Below are 17,766 nucleotides of genomic sequence, written 5' to 3'. Positions count from 1 at the left end.
AAAAAGTTAAACTCCTTTTAATCTGTCAGGGAGAATTAGATTTCATAAAAAATCTCTTTCAAGTCATAGCTGCAGAAGTTATGTAGCCTTTGAAAATTAAACCTGCTCAAGGGGTTAAAGAGAATCAGCGGTGTTAGTTCTCTATATCAAATAAAGCAAATGCTGGAACACAATGCAAATCTCAGCTCAGCCCAACCTATGAAATCATGAGCAGAACCTCGATAATTAGGTACTCCATACTCCATCTTTTAATATTTTTTGTAAGTAAAATAATAAAAAAGAATAGCTTTCCTCCCTATTGCTGAATGTCTTCCCCTAACTCATTTCTTTAATTACCTCACTAATAATTAATAACATTACCAAATCATTTGCAAAGGGAATATCTAACCTCCTAGTCCCTCATTATTAATACAAGTGTAAGTATGTGTGAGTGAGTCCAAAGGTTTATCTTGTTCAGCTATCTTTTTGTTCTCATCCCCTTTTCTCTCCTCTCTTTGTTCTCTTAGGGTCCACCTGGTCGCCCTGGTCTCCCTGGTGCTGATGGTTTAGCAGGTCCCCCAGGTACCATGTTAATGTTGCCGGTAAGTTGTATTATGATTACAGGGATACCAGCCTCCAAAAAGAGGAAGTACGTTTCAAGAAATGTATAGGTGTTTTCTTTTTTCATCTGATTTTGTCTTTGAAATGAGAGATGATACAGAGTTTCTTGTATGCTGTAATAATTTGGAGATGATATGGTACCTTTTTTTTTCCTCAAACAAAACATATGCTTTGCTCCTGCATGCCTGCCAGATTGGAACCTACATGAAAGTATTAAACTCATTGAAATTTTCAACAGTAACTATTATTTGCTACTATATGTCCTAAACAAGGAGTTTGCTGTTGTACAAAGGGCATGTATTCCCAACAGGCATGTGTACTTTCAAGTCTCTTTGACATAGAGAATTTTAAGCATTCCATGCTTAAAATTGGACTTCAGTGTCATCTTTGAAGAGTCAGTGCATCCTTTGAATAGAAATATATGCACGTAGCCAGCTCTGCTCCCACTGGAGTCAAAGCAAAACACCATCTGTTTTAGCAGGTGGAAGAACAAGCCCAAAGCTGTTAAAGTATCTTGCAGCTTTGTGGTATGAAAAGTACTATGTGCATGGAATTCATTATTCCTAAGTGTATGTGTGTATGTGAAAGCTCCAATGAGTACTAGCATCAACAGCTACAAACTGTAAAATGAAGGGGCAGTATTTTTGGTAAGTAAAGCAAAGTAAGTAAAAATTCTCAGCACTGTAGTTGCTGCAGTTCTAATACAGGAGGCAGGACTCCATCAGTATCAATGAGGAAAGGATGATTTTGTAATGTTTATTTTCTATTTATGAAACAATCAATGGAAGTTTATTAAAATAAGCTAAAGTTTTTGATCTTGTGTTTGCATCAAGTTCTGTTATCACAGCTGGCTTTACAACAGAAATATTTGTTTATCAATAATTAGTTGATGGAAAAATGCCACTACTCCTCAGGGGAGTTATTCCCAAATCATTCTTCCATCTGTAATTGCTATGTTTGCAGAGGAAAATTTATCTTTTATCACTTTGCTCCATTAAACATAGTAAATGTGGACTTAACCTATCAGTCACTTTTGAAATTCTCACTAGCTTTATTTTTACATGTTAGTAAGTCTCACCACAAGTGATTTACCTAGTCAAACCAGAAATTTCTCAGGAAAGAAGAAATTGGCTTCAGGTTTCCCAAATTCCAGTCTAGAAGTTTAATCACCATCAAACTTCTTTTCCACATTTATAAACCCCACTGAGAAGCCACTATCCTTTTATAACAGATGACCTGCTTACTAGCTTGAGAGCCATCCTGGTATAAAGGAGTAAACAAGTGGAATTGAATCTAGCAGTGGCAGACTGTCTTGTCAGAAATACATTCAAAACACCAAGTAACATGTGTGAGACACCTTTTGTGGGATGTGTGGCTCTTCATCATCATGTGTGGGGCTTGAATTAATCAAAATGGGTTCACCTTTTCAATGGATGCAAGACAATTAATTTAGGCATTTTTGCTTGGAACAATATTTTTAAAATGTGGTTGATTCCGCATTATGTGATCCCTACAATCCACCTGGTCTCCTTTCAAATGATAGAAAGCTTGGTAGTTCTTTTGTGATTTTAGACAAAGTCAGGTGCTTATCTGTGGGGGCTTAAAGCAGTAAGTTTTCAATCACTTTAAAAAATATATCCTTTGATTCTGATAATAATATGACTGCAGAAAAAAATGCCAACTCTGGGCATAGACAAACTGTTGTGGGCAATGAAAGATTCATGGCCCTGATATCCCGTGTGTTTATACCATACCTCTGGAAAGCTGTGCTTCTTGTTGCAGCTTAGTGTCTCTGCAACATTTGCAAAGCTCCTGCTAGCAGTTTCGTGAGCAATAACAGCTCAGGAGTGCAGGAATGAGTACTGGAATGTTATTCTGTAATTTATTTTGAAATTATCAGAAGTGACATACAACTGTTTCATTTTAGATACCAAACATTTTTCAAATTGAAATCTGTCTTAAATTCAATTGCATTTTTCTCTGAGTAGCTACCAATGCACAGAGAATTAATTAATTTTGATATATATTTTTAAGGAGGTTTTGCAGTCAGTATATTTTGGCCTTTTTTTTTTTTTTTTTTAATAAATAAGCAAGCAAAATGAAAAGCAAAATTCTATGACATCAAGAAAATGTTGCTCATAAGGGATTAGATTTGCACTCCAGTTCTAAACTATTACCAATGACTTAATATTCATGCTGGATCCAGTGGTCTCGATGCAGCAGTCTTCTGATGTTAGTGGAATGAACTAAAGACTGAGACCCTGTATCTTTGAAGTGGTTTACACAGTTGCAGCAAATAACAAGTATGGTTTTAATTTGATAAATTCTGAATCCTTTTCTTGTTTTGATACTTGCAGTTCCGTTTTGGAGGAGATGGTGAGAAGGGCCCTACCATCTCAGCTCAGGAAGCTCAAGCACAAGCCATTCTTCAGCAAGCTAGGGTGAGCACAAGGAGCCTGCAAACAAAACTGCCACAAGGGTACAGCTCCAGAAAGAAATCTGTTTTGTATCATGCAGGCTGTGAAGTAAAGAGCTCCAAGCATCGTCTCATCACAGTAGTATTGACAACTGAGACAATGATGGGGTCTATTTGATAAAACATTATGAAATTGTATTAATATAGAATTTGTATGCTGGCTCGAAGACTTTTCTTGATACCTGATGATTTTTTCTGGTTTTTTTTCTCAGATTGCTATGAGAGGTCCACCTGGTCCCATGGGACTCACTGGAAGACCAGGTCCTGTGGTATGTAAATGAAACAGAGGTACAGGTTTAAGAACACAGTAGTGCCAGTCCATGGATTTCATTCTGGTCTTGCCTACACCTCTGTATTTGTTCTTATTTTATTTGAAAAGAAACTGATATAATTAAAGCCATAGTTTGTATTCTTATTCAAGATCTGCAATGCAACCTAAATACTAGATCAGTTTTTATTGTAGATTTTGGGGTGTTTGGATATAGCACACTGGTAAACTTACAAAACTAATGAATAGTTTTACATAAATAGATACATAAGCCTCTACAGTCTGTCATCTATGAAATAATATTTATAAAATTTCTTGTGGTAAATATGAATCGCTGCAGAAGGAGATGCTAAAGCAAGAGTGTGCAGAATGACCTTGGCTCACTATTTAAGATGAATCCTGAAAGTTCTTAAAAGGCATTCCTATAAGCAAGTAAAAGCCATACAGATTTCTAGGAGAATTTTACTTTTTTACTTCATCCCTAAATTTGGCTTGACTACTAATACTGAATGATCTAAGAAATGGCCTTGTGGATGTTAAAAAAGCTTAATACTTGTATGAAGTCTACACATGGAAGAACACAGTTTTTCTTATGACATGCAAACCAACTTCTTGTTCACAAATAGGTTTGCCTCTGTAATCCCTACAAACACTTTAAAAGGACAATACAATGAAAGAATAAAACCAGGTAGGAAGTTCAGCAAGCCAAAACCACCTGATCAATCTTGCAACTGCAATTTCCTCTTTTAGGAAATTGATACTTTTCAGACTCGATAGTCCACTAAATGTCATAATTTAGCATTTACCATCTTTCAAAAGGTTATTATAGAGCATCTGTACCATGATATAAAATAACAAATCCTGCAGCCAAGATCATAAGCTTTGTAGAAGACTAGACTTTTCTAACTTTCTCTCAGGTGATTGTATTTATCCTCTGATGTGAAGTTAAATTCTCTTCTACACTTAGTGAACCATCCATATTTGACCTCTTAAATTTTGAACTATGTCCGATGTAATTTTTATATTATCATTATGGTGATGGACACAAACTGCAATGTTAGCATTTTTTATTAGATCAGGCAAGCATCTAGTTCTAAAACACAGACAAGAATACAATTGTGCTATTGAGAAATGAAAACAAGTGTTCCCTGGGTAACCAAGAGAAAAGGATGGAGCAAGTTCCTATTGGTTTTTTTGTGTGATGAAAAAGTGATTGCAGAGATATGCCAGTCACAACTATAGCAGCATACCTAGAAGACACCAATAGAAGTTCCTGGAGGCCACCTGGATTTCTCCTTGCCTGAGAATGCAATAGCATTTTCTTCTGAAGTAGTTTCTTTCCACTCATCCCAGTTGTGGAGCTGTGGTCGTAACTTAGAAGTGGTGAGACTGTAGTATAAGAAATACAGTTTCTTTGCCTTCTTTTGTGTTTCTTTCATTCTTTAATGTGATGCTTCAGCAACAATCCGTAGTAACAATCAAGTCCATCCTTTCCAACCTCATCTTTTTTCCTGCTCATCCTCACCCTCCTTAATGTACAGTGTCTGTTAGTTTGAAAGCAGGAGAGGCAGATGGACAAACATGAGTGTAGCATCCTACTATTATGACAGAAAATACTGACCAGGTTACTGTTCATCTCATTGTGTATAATTGTAGCAGCACAATGCAACTGAAAGGTTGCCTCGGGGGGTCTCACTGTTATTCCCTCCAGTGACCACTTTCATTAACAGAGAAAACCCAGAGGGACATAAGATAATTACATACTATTGAAAAAATATTTTAGGGAGCATAAGAAATATTCTGGATCATGTTCTTCCCTGATCCTAGCAGTTCAACATTATCTTCAGTGACTCTTGAAAGCTATGTGATACTAAAACTGTTGTGAGTTGTATTCTCAGTTGGCTTGGTAGTTCTTTGCCTCACCTTCCAATAGCATCAAACATCTGTTTCAGATTTAGCTATGCTCTAAACTGGCCAGTCTCATGAACCTAGTCCATTTACCGAGGTGAAATTTACTGTTTTCAGGTAAATTTTAGCTAAATATACCATTGGAATCTCACTTCTGGTCCCCAGAAACTGACATCACTGGATCTGACATATTTTTAAGCAGACCTGTACAAGACTATTATTTTTTCTGGAGTAGAATTCGGCTTACAGACTCCTGACTGATCATATTAGGTATGCAATACTTTCATATAGTCAAACATGTCAAGTCTATTTAACAAACTAATACACTATTTCCAGCAGTGTATTTAAATCAAAAGACCTGCAGGATAACATTCAGTCTATACAGACAAAATAACTGTATAACTGCTGTAAGCAAGGAATTGATTTGTAAAGACTGGTATAATATTGGCAGTGGGTTGTATACCTTTAGCTGAGGTATAACCTGGCTTTGTACTCATGCTTTCGTGTTTTAAAAGTCTTAATGAATTTTGTTTTATTTTTAAGCCACCAGGAGGCTCTAGAAATCCAACTCTTTGATCTGGCAACATTTTTGGCCTACATTTCCAAAAGCAGCTACAGATTCTTAGTCTGTCAATTGTTTGTATGCTCAGTTTATTTTAAGAATTAAATAGCTGGAGCTTTTAATATGAATTGTATCTTGTTAAATTAATGTAGTATCCAGTAAGATACACTTAGAAACATATCAGTTATTAAAAGTCTTAAACATAGCAGTGTGAAAGCCCCAGTCTAGTTTCAACTGAGTCTGGAATTCACATGCTTAATTCACATAGCATACGAATTAAATTTCTTCCTACAGATCATAGATGTAATCAGTTATATTCATTAAAAGCAGAGCTTGCATCAGGGAAACCCAAACAGACAATCACCACCTAGCAAAGCCACTGTTCTCTCCATTGCCAGTACCAGCCCAGGATCTGATTTTCAATTTGCTTAGGACTTGATTCAATACCTGCGAGGTCAGTGGGAATCTTCCCACTCCAGGATGCTAGACTTAGACACTAAGCCAAGCCATGAGACCACGTCTTTCTTTGAATGGTCACTGTGTTGCATGTAGGAGGATTATCAGTTTTCCAAGGTCTTCAAGATTAGTTTCATATTAAACACATACGTTTGGACATGACCTGTTTCAGAGGTCAGAAATGCAAAAATTCTTTTACCTATAATAGGAAAGTCCAGTATGTTCCTTCTCTGAGCATGTTGAGATTTTTTGTTCTGTTTGTCTTGTCTGGTTTTGTGAGACCACTATTAAGAAAACACAAACTTCCTTTGACTAGTTCTGCCCCAGATTCCATGTACAGTATCTTACTCTGGATGATCTTGCCCTGGATGAAGATCTGGTTTAGGTCTGTTTATGAGTAAAACTTACTCTGAAAATCTGTATCATCATTTAATGATAGTAAAGAGATGCAGTTATGTAGATTTTCCACTTCTTCAGGGCCAGATGCACTAAAATTAAAACATCACTGAAGTTAATGACAAGATTACGCAGTGTACTTTTCATTGATTGTAGTGATCTTTCAATTGAACTCTGAATCTCTGTTATTTTCTGTACAACACAGAAATAGATAAAGGTAAGAAGAGGTGGCTTTCATTTCTGTTGCCTTCCCTACGGCAGATGCATTTCTGTTTGCATTACTTATATTGTTACTGTACTTATATTTAGCTCTTAAATATTATTATAGAACAAAGAGTTAAAATATGTTCCCATTCATATTGATGGGAGTTTTCTTTGGTAATAGAAAGATTTTTGATTCAGTTAGGCCCAGTGTCTAGACAATCATATATCAGGGTGCATCTGCAGATTCAAATGGTGAAATCACACCTCCTAATGTATAGGGGATTTTTTTGTTTTTTCTCCTTATAATTAATGTACAGCAACAGAAAGAAACTTTTTGATTTAAAGAGTTTTCTGTATATTTAATCAATGTTTTCCTTTTTTCATCAAGGGTGGACCTGGAGCAGCAGGTGCTAAGGGTGAAAGTGGTGAGCCAGGTCCCCAGGTACAATAATATTGTCTGTTTATCTTTAGGAGAATGTACTAATATCATATAGAAGAAGTCAATCAGTTATATACTTTCCACATACAATTGAAGAAAAACAACTTTTATAATACTATACTAATTAGATGCAATAGCTCAACTGTTCATTTTGAAATATGAAAGTAACAATGCTTATATAACAAGGAGCAATTATCACATGTAGTGTCATCATTTGAAAACTTGTTTTAACACTGTCACTTCAGTCTCTTCTCTGTTAAATAGTCATATCTCAGTGTGCAATTGTATGACCTTGGGCTCTGATCTTATCAGATCTTAGAAGGTGAGAGAGGCTGATTTTAGTTGGTTATTAAACAGGGTATTTTCAAGAAAGATAACGAGAATAAGTCTTTAGGAATCAGTGCCCACTTTTATTCTCAGCTTACTATTACATCAGCTCCTGTTCAGTGATGTTAAAGAGCACTGAAACACACTGAAATCTTTCAGCTTAAACCTAAGAGTAATAGGGGGGTTCTTAAAGAAATCATGGTAGGAGTCTCTGAAACAATGATTTTGCCAGATCTCAAGTGGATTTGCTGCATTCTTAAGTGCCTGTCTTAAAACTCCACCATGATATTTTCAAAGAAAAATAAAACAATAAAACAAAAAGGCACTCTGAACAGTTTGTCCATCTTCCAGTTTTCTTACTTATATTTTTAGTATTTTTTCTCTTCCTATTCATTATTTTTGGATGGCTAGTCCTTACCATTGCTATTTTCACCTGAAGAAGATGCATTTAGATGGGCAATGAGAAAGCTTACACAGAAACATGCCCACACAGTTGTCAATGAAAGTTAACATATGTTTGAAAAGTGGAATTAGGTTTTTCAGTCTGGGGTAATTTTGTCTCCCTCTAGTTAAAACTGTACTGTGTAAAGCTAAGACAGCATGTGAGCTGTTTACCAGCATAACCAATGAGTTAGGGATCTGAAAAAAAAACCCTCTTTAGTTTTCATGAAATAATTACTATGTGACTAAAATAATTTTGGCATGAGAGGAAGAGGGTTTTCAAACCACAGGACTGGTATCTTCAAAGCCATGAAAGGAATGTAAAAAGCTTTCATGTTAAAAGTCCCAATTATGCTCTATGTATACTGCCATCTCATGAAAACTAGTGTTAAAATTGGTAGTGCTAAGGCCAGTTTGGATACCTATATCCTATTAAAACTAGTGGGAATTTGGAAACCAGAATCCATCTCCTCGAAAAAAAAATGCAGCTTTGTGTATAAAAAAAATCTTATCTTGTTCTTGAGGTGAGATGTTTAACTAGCTGTTTGCTGATGTGAATGTGATTCTAAGAATTACACTCTTTAAATTCCAGGGTCCTCGTGGTGTTCAAGGTGCCCCTGGTCCAAGTGGAAAAGCTGGCAAAAGGGTAGGTAGTGTATGGATCAATCCAGCTTAGGGTAAATAGTTCTAGTTAAATATATTTGAATATTAACTGATTCCACTGCTTTTTCAAATGTTTGCCCCTTTGGGTTTTTGCAGGGACGTCCTGGAGCTGATGGTGCTAGAGGAATGCCAGGAGAACCTGGTGCAAAGGTAAATAATAATGAGACCTGAGACTTTATTTCAGTCTTGGAACAGGCTAGACAGATTTTATGTAGGTACCACAGTTTCTTCCAGGCTAACCCAAAATTCTTCTCTCAAAAGAAAATACTGTGGTTTCAGATAGCTGGTCAGATGCAAGACCTGAGAATGAATCATCCATTTAAAATATGGTAATTAAGGGTAATGGCTAGTAGTCTGACCTTGAAGTAACTTGATTCTTGGGAGTTGATTCCTATCCTTCTGAGTCAGTTTCTAGTTACAGAGTATCGGGAATAGTAAAGTTAGTTTTGCAGCTGTAAAGTGCAGCTAGAATCGAGCTTTCCATTTCAATGTAGACTTCTTTTTATAAATAGCATAATTAAAGCACAGTGAAAAAGTTAGTGTGGCATCTTCTCTTGCTTTAGTGCATAGAAGAAGATCTTGTGAGTTTTGATCTGTGTGCTCCCCTCCATGTGTTTCATTCAGTAACAAAAGTGTACATATAACCAAAGGTAGAAATTAACGTTTAGAGGGAAGGCACAATTCATTCAGCATAATACAGAATGTAGTAGCCATTCACTAAAGCCGTGATTTCTTCTTTCCTAGGGTGACAGAGGATTTGATGGTCTTCCTGGTCTCCCTGGTGACAAAGGTAACAGGGTAAGAAAAATATGTATATTTATACAACAACAAATTAATACTGTCACAAAAATAATGCACTATTCATTAAGAATAGCACTAAGGACTATTGAAAAAGTTAAAAAAGAATGTCAACTTTTCACACTACAGAATAATATGTATATTGTCAGGTAATGTATTCCTCATGAAACAATTTAGTAATATCAGTCAATAGTGATTCATATAGATATATCTCAAGGATTTAAATATATTTTCAGAATTCTTATCTTCAGCTAGGTTTTGCTCTAATTTTTCTTAGTTGGATTTAAAGTGATTGTTAAAGGAAACAGTAATAGGAAAAGGAAATTAGCAGGAAGTTTCTGTATCAGAACCATGACAAATTTTAGCCTGCTGAGAAGCTTTCTCAAAAAATGCATCTGAATATTTGAATTGCAAAGCGAATTGTTTAGTGAGGCTTATTCCAACAACTGAAGTTTAAAGAAAGATCAGAGTCAGGTCAGATAAGTTAGGAAAACTTGAAGTAATATTTAAAATAGTTAATGTAGTTGCCCTTGTGTCATACCAGTCTATAGGAGGAGACTGCATCTTTCCCTACAAAGTATAGAAATAATCACAGCAGGGGATTTCTGCTTTAAATTATACCTGTGATATAGATGTTAGTAACAACATACTCTACTGAATATACCTCCCTGACTGTTGTCCTGGTAAGTGCAGCACACCATAAAAGAAACAGTGAGTGGGAATGTCTGCAGAACCATTCCCATAAGTGCTAAAGCTTGATGACCAAAGAATGTTTATAACTCTCACCCTTCAGTAGGTTAGCACAGCTGCTGCACTTCCCAGAAAAATCTCAGCTGCCTTGGCTACTGGCCCATAATGTAGTTCTTCGTAATAGCATCTTTTGAGTTCTGTGTGCAATGGGAGAAGATCATACAGAAATGTGTTCACCCTCTTTTATCATCCCCTTTTACTTAGAGAATGTAAAGCAATCAGTGCATCATAGTTGAAATCCAGCTTGATCAGCAGGTGACCAGCAGAGGGGGATAGACATTAAGGTCTTGCCACTACTTCACTCCACAGGCTTATCAGAAATTGGTTCAGTCAGGGAATTTGTCTGTTTTCCAACCTGGAATACTAGAATTGTCTGTCTATGAGACCTTCCAAGTCATAAAGAAATTATTTTTTTTGCAATTTGTTTCGTATTTCCTAAACAAAACAAAACAAAACAAAACAAACAAAAAAAACCCATAGAAGATGTTTGGGTTGAAATTTGCAAAATAGTAATGAAAATAATGACTTATTTTCATCATTTAATTCATCCCACTATTTAAAAATCACTGCATTCTCGTGTTTCTATGGAAATGTTCTGTAAAAGTACAAACTGCTATTTTTCTGAAAGCAGCTCAATTCAAAGCCAGATCAGATAGCTGTAGCTCTTCAACTTTGTATATACTGACAGCATGTAGTGCAAATATTCAGTTCTCCTTGGCTTTCAATAAAGAGCACAGAGGGAAAGACACGAGAAACGCTTTTTCTGTTGTAGTTATGTCTCACCTGTGAGAGAATTGGTGTTGAAAATATGTAACTTTAGAGCAGAAGATTTAGGTTTACTTTTAGAATTAATTTGAACTATGAGTTGTACTTTAGATGTCTCTCTGAGGTTATGCCTCTATCAAACACAAGTTGTTAGACAGGAGTTACTGGATGAGATTCTCTGACTTCCAGTGCAGGGGAGATCAGACTTTTAGCCTTTTAGCCTCAATATCTATGACTTTAACTTTTCTTATTTAGATTTACTAGATGCATAACCTTCTCCAGTATAAAAGCAAGACACCATAGACTAGAAGAGAAGGTCTAAGGAAAAAAATTCCATCTTTAACAGAACATTTGAAGGAAAGAACTGGGGAATTGAAGAACTTGAGAAGGCTGATAATGAAGGGAAGTTTTGTTCTTACTGAATGACAATACCAGGACGCTGAATGCAAGCTCCTAATCTAACTCTTAAGTGTCATGTGATTGCAAGACAAGGAAGGTAGCCCTTGAGGGGATGAACTGTTTCAATATTTGAAAGCTTAGGTCAGTCTTCATATGGATATTAATTGGAAGCCAGAGCACAGATCATGTGTCTCATGTGGCATCTTTCATGAGTGTCATTTAGCTTGTAGAAAAACACATGCTTTACCAGAAAAGCACATTGAGTAGTTCCAAAACTTAGCAAAATGTAGAAACTGCTGTATTAATTCATCTTATGGGTATGAAAGTGCAAATCTTAGAATTTCATTTTCTTTCCCATGCTGACTCCAACTTACTTATAGAGGACAAAAAGGCAGTAGAATAAAATCCTGACATCCCTAATATTAGATAGCTCTGGGGTAAGACAGCAAGTTACATAAAATTCCCTAGGAAAGTTTGAAAGGGTGAAAAACGGAGCCACTAAAGAGTGACTCCATATACCTCTGCTAAGATCCACAGCAATGGTCAGGCTCTTTGGAGACACTGATAAAATTAAGGAAAACAGCATGAATACTTGGTTGTTGTCCAATGCCAGAAGGAAGTCACAGTCTAAAAACCCACTGCCCAAAAGAGGTCAGTCAGTGGTGTTTCAGCTATGTAGCACACTAGTTCTCTTTACAAATGGGGAAAGAAAAATAAATCTTTAAAGTATAATCCAGAATCTACTGAGGCTCTGCATATATAGACTTGAAAAGCCCCAACCTCTGAGGGGAAGTGTGGAAGTCTGGCTGCCTTCCAAAGCCTCAGACAAATCAGTCCCAAGGCTCTCACTGACTGGTGCCAGGGAGCGTGGTTCTGAAAGGTGGTTAGTGAACTTCACTATGTATATTCCAGGGCACAGCAATTGGTTTATTAACTTCTGACCTATGTACATGCCTTATTTTACTGGCAGTAATACATTGCATAGGGGGAGGGGGAAGGTGCCAGTGAGACAAAGGAAAATGTGGGTAACACTGCCTTTTGTAGCAGTATTTTGTGTATGTTCTGAGGCCAAGAGTAGTTGCAGAGTGAAATTTTACAAACACAAATACTTCATTGTTTCAATCTTGTTCATTTGTTTTTATACTAATGTAATAAAAGACTTTACTGAGTACTATAACCCATGGATTTGTGTCATTGTGTCGAGACATGTTTTGACACATCAGACTTCAGCTAACACATTTGGTTTCATTTCCTTTCCCATCGGTTATTGTTTCCAACAACAGATGTATTATTTTAATGACATTCCTTATTCTACAGGGAGACCGTGGCCCACAGGGACCTCCTGGCTTACCTGGTGAAGATGGATCAAGAGTAAGTTTCCATTTACACAGCAAAATCTAGAGTGAATCCTCATGTAATGGGAATGTGGTCATGATACGTGTTCTTTTTTTCTAAAACTTCTATTCCCTTTGATAAAAACCAGGGAGAAGATGGGGAGGTTGGACCAAGAGGTCTCCCAGGTGAAGCTGTAAGCAGTGCTTTCTTATTCTTCTGTTTCTGTTACAAACAAAAGTCACTTTAATTTTTTTTTTTCTTCCTCTGGAACTGTTCTGAATTACAAGTATAAAAATTACTGCATGTGTGTATATAGAGAGAATACTGATTCTGGATGAAAAGCAAACAAATGAACAGTTTTGTTAGGGGTGAAGTGCTACTTACAGGATTAGATTTAAGTCATGGATATATCCAGCCAAGTATACAGAACTTCCAGAATCACAAATGCTATTTCTTATCCTATTGTGTAAAATCAATCACTGAAGTCTTTGATACATGACAATATAACCAAGCCCCCATTGCTTTGAAAATGTTTTCCAAACATCTACTTATTAGAAAATAAGGCCCAGCTTCTTCCCTTTTTTTCTCACTGCTGTGCTTCATTGTGTATTTTTACACTTGTTTCACACACAGAATTTCAACCGTTGTCAGTTGCAATTCTGCAGGTGCTGTCACTGCAGAGCAGAGTTCTGCATTGCAGGCAAGAAATCATGGCTCAAAAATGGGAATTTTACCCTAAATACTGCTGCCTACTCACAAAGTAGGAAGAAGATGTGACAGAGTTGGTGTTAGTGAGTTGTGACTATATCATACATGAGGAGATTGGAGACTCAGTCCTGCCTACTTTAGCAACATGACAGGATTGATGACACTAATGATGAAAACTAATATTCATTTACATAGTATAAAGCCAAAAGATGTTATAGACCAAATCTTAATTAGGAGAATAGTCCTATGTCTTTTGTGAAATTTTTTAGCGGTAGGAAGAACAGATCTGATTTTGATTTACAGATTGCCTTGCATTTATTATAATAAAATTATTAGTAATTTAAAATTATTTATTGGGTCTCTACTACAGATAAAAGCACTGTTATACATTTAGAATAGTAGTATAGAATGTTGCAGACCATCATGTTTTCTAAGGACATGAATACAAACATATATGCTACTATTCAGGACAGATCTTCAGGCCAAGACACAGCTGAAACTTTAGTGGAAGATGCTGTACAATGTTCTGCACCAAGAAATATAACTAGTTATTTCCTATCTTTCTCTGAAATGATCATACAGTAGCTAGCTAAAAGCTTGCCCTGCCACTGACATCCTGTTCAGACATATGGTGGCCTTCAGGAGAATCTGTTATCCGTGTATTTTTTCCTTCCTTCCTTCCTTCCTTCCTTCCTTCCTTCCTTCCTTCCTTCCTTCCCTCCTTCCCTCCTTCCCTCCTTCTGTCTGTCTTTCTTTCCATCTGTCTGTCTGCCTGTCTTTCTCCTTCAACTCCCATGCTGCCTTCCCCATATCCTTCCTATTCCTTATGACATTCCTTGCTCAGTCCTGCTTCTGGGCCTCTCTGTTCAGAAAAAATCATGCAGGTGTTAATAAGTGTTTGTTCTTTTACAGGGTCCACGGGGATTACTGGGCCCCAGAGGTACACCTGGTCCCCCTGGACAACCAGTACGTATGAACTGTTTTGTATTCACAATGTCCAGAAAAAAATGGAAGTCCACTGAAAGTTGCTTATATTTATGTTGTTTGTTGTAGGGCATTGCAGGTGTTGATGGACCTTCAGGCCCAAAAGGAAACATGGTGAGTAAGTAAGCTGGGAACTGAAAAGGGAGTGGATTATAAGAATCCTTTCCACATTCTCTTGTCCCAGCCACTATGCCTTCCATTTAATGAAACTTTTCTGTCATACTCAGTTTCATGATGATTTCACATAGAAAAGAGAAGCCTCCTATTACTTAGACTATAGCCAAAGGGCCTAACCATGCTTTCTCTCAAGCTCCTTTAGTACTATGGACTCCAGTGCTAAGGTCCTATGTGTGGGCTGTTATTCTCTATTAAAGACAGACAAATTTTCTATTAAAGGCCATAATATTCATTAGCATGAAAAAATATCATACTGGATAGAAAGCTGGTGGTAGACTTTAAAGAGGGAGGAACAAAGATGAGTTTGTATTCCTTTTAGTCCTGACAATGAAGATCTGTAGTGCAGAAATGCAAACCTAATGCCCTGGTATTTTTTTCCATGGTAGGGTCCTCAAGGGGAACCAGGACCTCCTGGTCAGCAAGGAATTCCAGGCCCACAAGTAAGTGTAAAATAACTCTCAAGAAACACGATGTAATGTGCAGCAAATGTTTAATAAATGGAAATTACTAAAAGGCTAGCTTTTCATGTGCAAAACTGATAAAGCTTCAAGGATTTTATAAATAATGCTGAAAATGTGCTGAGGGCAGTGGAGCAGAGTTTTCAAGTAAGCTTTCAGAGGGATTTTTCATTCAGGAGAAAAATGACTCATTCAGTGTTCCTGGAATGCAGCAGGAATGGCCACACCTGGAGGAGGGTTCTGAATAGGATCTTGTTACAGACCTACTGCCAGAATAGAGGCTTGTGCAAAAGGCTCACACAAAACTCCTGATCTAACTCGTAAGGGGGAAAAAAAGCCACTTATATTTGCCAGTGTGTTTAAACAGATTAATGAGGGACCTTTAGTAGGGTGAATGTATGTATATTGTTCTCCCTGGTTTCTCACACTGGTTTCTTTTTAATAGGGGCTTCCTGGTCCGCAAGGTCCTATTGGACCTCCTGGTGAAAAAGTAAGTTACAGCATTATTCTGGTATTTCACAGTCAGTTCTGTGCAACAACCTTGCTTATGTGCTTAAGGGCTTTGCTGTGTTTTACAGAATAGTAACCTAAGATCTCAAAGTTAACAGATCTTCCTGAAATCATCAAGTAAATTGAATAACCAACAGAGGTCTGGCTTTCCTTTCATATATGCTTTGTCACAAGCATAGTTTCCTCCCTTTATTCTGAATTACTTTTCTGTTCTTAGCTTCAGAATCACATCAACAATATTAAACCATGTATACTTGTATGTTAGTTAATCTCACTGCAAGCTGTGAAAATTATTTTTATTAATCTCTTTTTTTTTATCAAAGTTTTACCTACTCAAGTCTGATTCTGTTCTCTTTTTTCAAGGATCGTATTTTAACATAACTGCAGTGTAATTGGCATACTGCAGTGTCACTTGTTTTTTTCAGCTCTGTTTGTACATGTTCTTGTGGTGTGAAACATGTTATCTGTTAATTTTAAAAACGTCACTTGAATTTTACACTAATTTTACTTTTCTTCCCTTCTTGCTGAATTCCTGGTCTATTGACTCTTCTTTGATTTTGCTCCTCTTCCCTATTTAGTATATACTTTAAGAGAAATTGAAGGAGATTTTAGAAAATGCTTTTTACCTGCCTGTGTGCCTAAGAAGTATTATTCTAGCAAAATGGGCTAGATCCTCAATGTACACATTCAAGACACTGTCACAAAGACATACCATGCCTTTCAGCTATGAAAGCTGGAGTTCTGTAACCTGTACTCTGCCTCTTGATCTTATTGGTATCTTTCATGTGGTTAATCCTTTTATTCCTGAAATTCTAAATAGTACTTTTGTACACTGGAGAATTTTTCGCCATTTTGTTTTGGATACGTGCACATTCATAGAGTAATTCCTGAAGCCTGTTCTCAGTCAAGCATCTCACTAAAAAATATGGGTGATTTGTATTGATTAAAGATTGTAAGAACTGACCTTGCGCTAATATATTATATGACAGTATTTTCCTGGGTTTAGTTTTGTTATATTTTTGGTTTATCCCTGATAACCATATCAAGGCATTTAGGTATTTTATATCCTTAGCTCTTAGATTCAAATGTATTGGATATGGGTGTGGGGTTTTTTCCTTTTTCTTTCCTTTTTTTTTTTTTTTTTCAATTATTATTATTATTTTTTGTTGTACTCTACACCTGCAATGGGTTTGCCATTGCCAGTTGTTTTAAAATGCTAAAAAGATTTAAGATAGTTTGAAGCTTTAGGGCATACTGCATACCAGTCCTCAACAAGGATGATCCTCTGTCATCCTAGCAAATGATAGAATGTTCACTATTGTTCTTATGATGCGTCTCTGTTACTGCCTTTAGGGACCTCAAGGCAAACCTGGCCTTCCTGGCCTTCCTGGTTCTGATGGGCCTCCTGTAAGTAACCAAATATTTTATCCCTTGAATGTTTAAGTACTTTTACCAAGTAATAAATATTTCTGGATACCTGTGTTGCAAAAAGAAAGAGTAAAAGCACTGGTAGTCCTAGTTGTCAACAACATAAGATCCATCTAACACCCCTGTATTATTTGAGCTGTTAAAACTAAGAGAATTACATTTTTGAAGCAGCTGCTAAAAATGTCTGTGGGCCTTTAAAATGTGTTCCCAGATGATGAAATGCATCTGAAACATCTGCAGGGATGTGTAAATAACCTAACTGACACACAAGGGGCCAGATACTGTTTCACTGTAGTCCTACTATGTTGGTATGGCAAAGCAAATCATGTCTAAAAATGCTCACCACTTGTTCTCTGAGGAAACATAGAAGAGACTAGATCTTTCTCTGCTTCCTGAGCTAAGGTGCATATTACATGTTTGGGCTTCTTCTTTTATTGTCTACACTGGGACAGACCTGAGCCAAACTTTAGAATCTTGTAATCACTAAGGAATTCATCTTAGCTCTGAGGATGCATTCACTTACATGAGCAGAGTGTAACCTAACCACCTGAGTAGCATGGCTTGGAGTTTAGACATCAAACTTAAATGGAATCATTGTTCATAATGACATGCATATACACTAGTTTTCTTGCATCAAAATCATCATCTTTTTATACCACCAAGAGCCATTAGACAGTCGGTATGACTTCTCAGACTATGTCTCTCCTCCCCATG

At 36.7% G+C, this 17,766-nt stretch overlaps 1 protein-coding gene across 1 annotated transcript in view; it reads left to right on the top strand.

Moving 5' to 3' along the window:
* The window catches only part of COL11A1 (collagen type XI alpha 1 chain), a 167,430-nt gene that overhangs the window by 63,154 nt on the left and 86,510 nt on the right, over positions 1–17,766 (top strand). The window contains exons 14-27 of the mRNA XM_026853967.1: positions 507–581; positions 2,958–3,041; positions 3,289–3,345; positions 7,259–7,312; positions 8,670–8,723; positions 8,837–8,890; positions 9,485–9,538; positions 12,770–12,823; positions 12,936–12,980; positions 14,408–14,461; positions 14,549–14,593; positions 15,043–15,096; positions 15,560–15,604; positions 16,978–17,031. Of these exons, the coding sequence (XP_026709768.1) occupies positions 507–581; positions 2,958–3,041; positions 3,289–3,345; positions 7,259–7,312; positions 8,670–8,723; positions 8,837–8,890; positions 9,485–9,538; positions 12,770–12,823; positions 12,936–12,980; positions 14,408–14,461; positions 14,549–14,593; positions 15,043–15,096; positions 15,560–15,604; positions 16,978–17,031 (783 nt within the window). The remainder of the gene's footprint in view (positions 1–506; positions 582–2,957; positions 3,042–3,288; positions 3,346–7,258; positions 7,313–8,669; positions 8,724–8,836; positions 8,891–9,484; positions 9,539–12,769; positions 12,824–12,935; positions 12,981–14,407; positions 14,462–14,548; positions 14,594–15,042; positions 15,097–15,559; positions 15,605–16,977; positions 17,032–17,766) is intronic.

Source organism: Athene cunicularia, assembly GCF_003259725.1.
Source record: "Athene cunicularia isolate RWA chromosome 8 unlocalized genomic scaffold, athCun1 chr8_part1, whole genome shotgun sequence".
Taxonomy (NCBI): domain Eukaryota; kingdom Metazoa; phylum Chordata; class Aves; order Strigiformes; family Strigidae; genus Athene; species Athene cunicularia.
The sequence above is the reverse complement of the archived record's forward strand: the minus strand, read 5'-3'. Positions and strand labels throughout refer to the sequence as shown.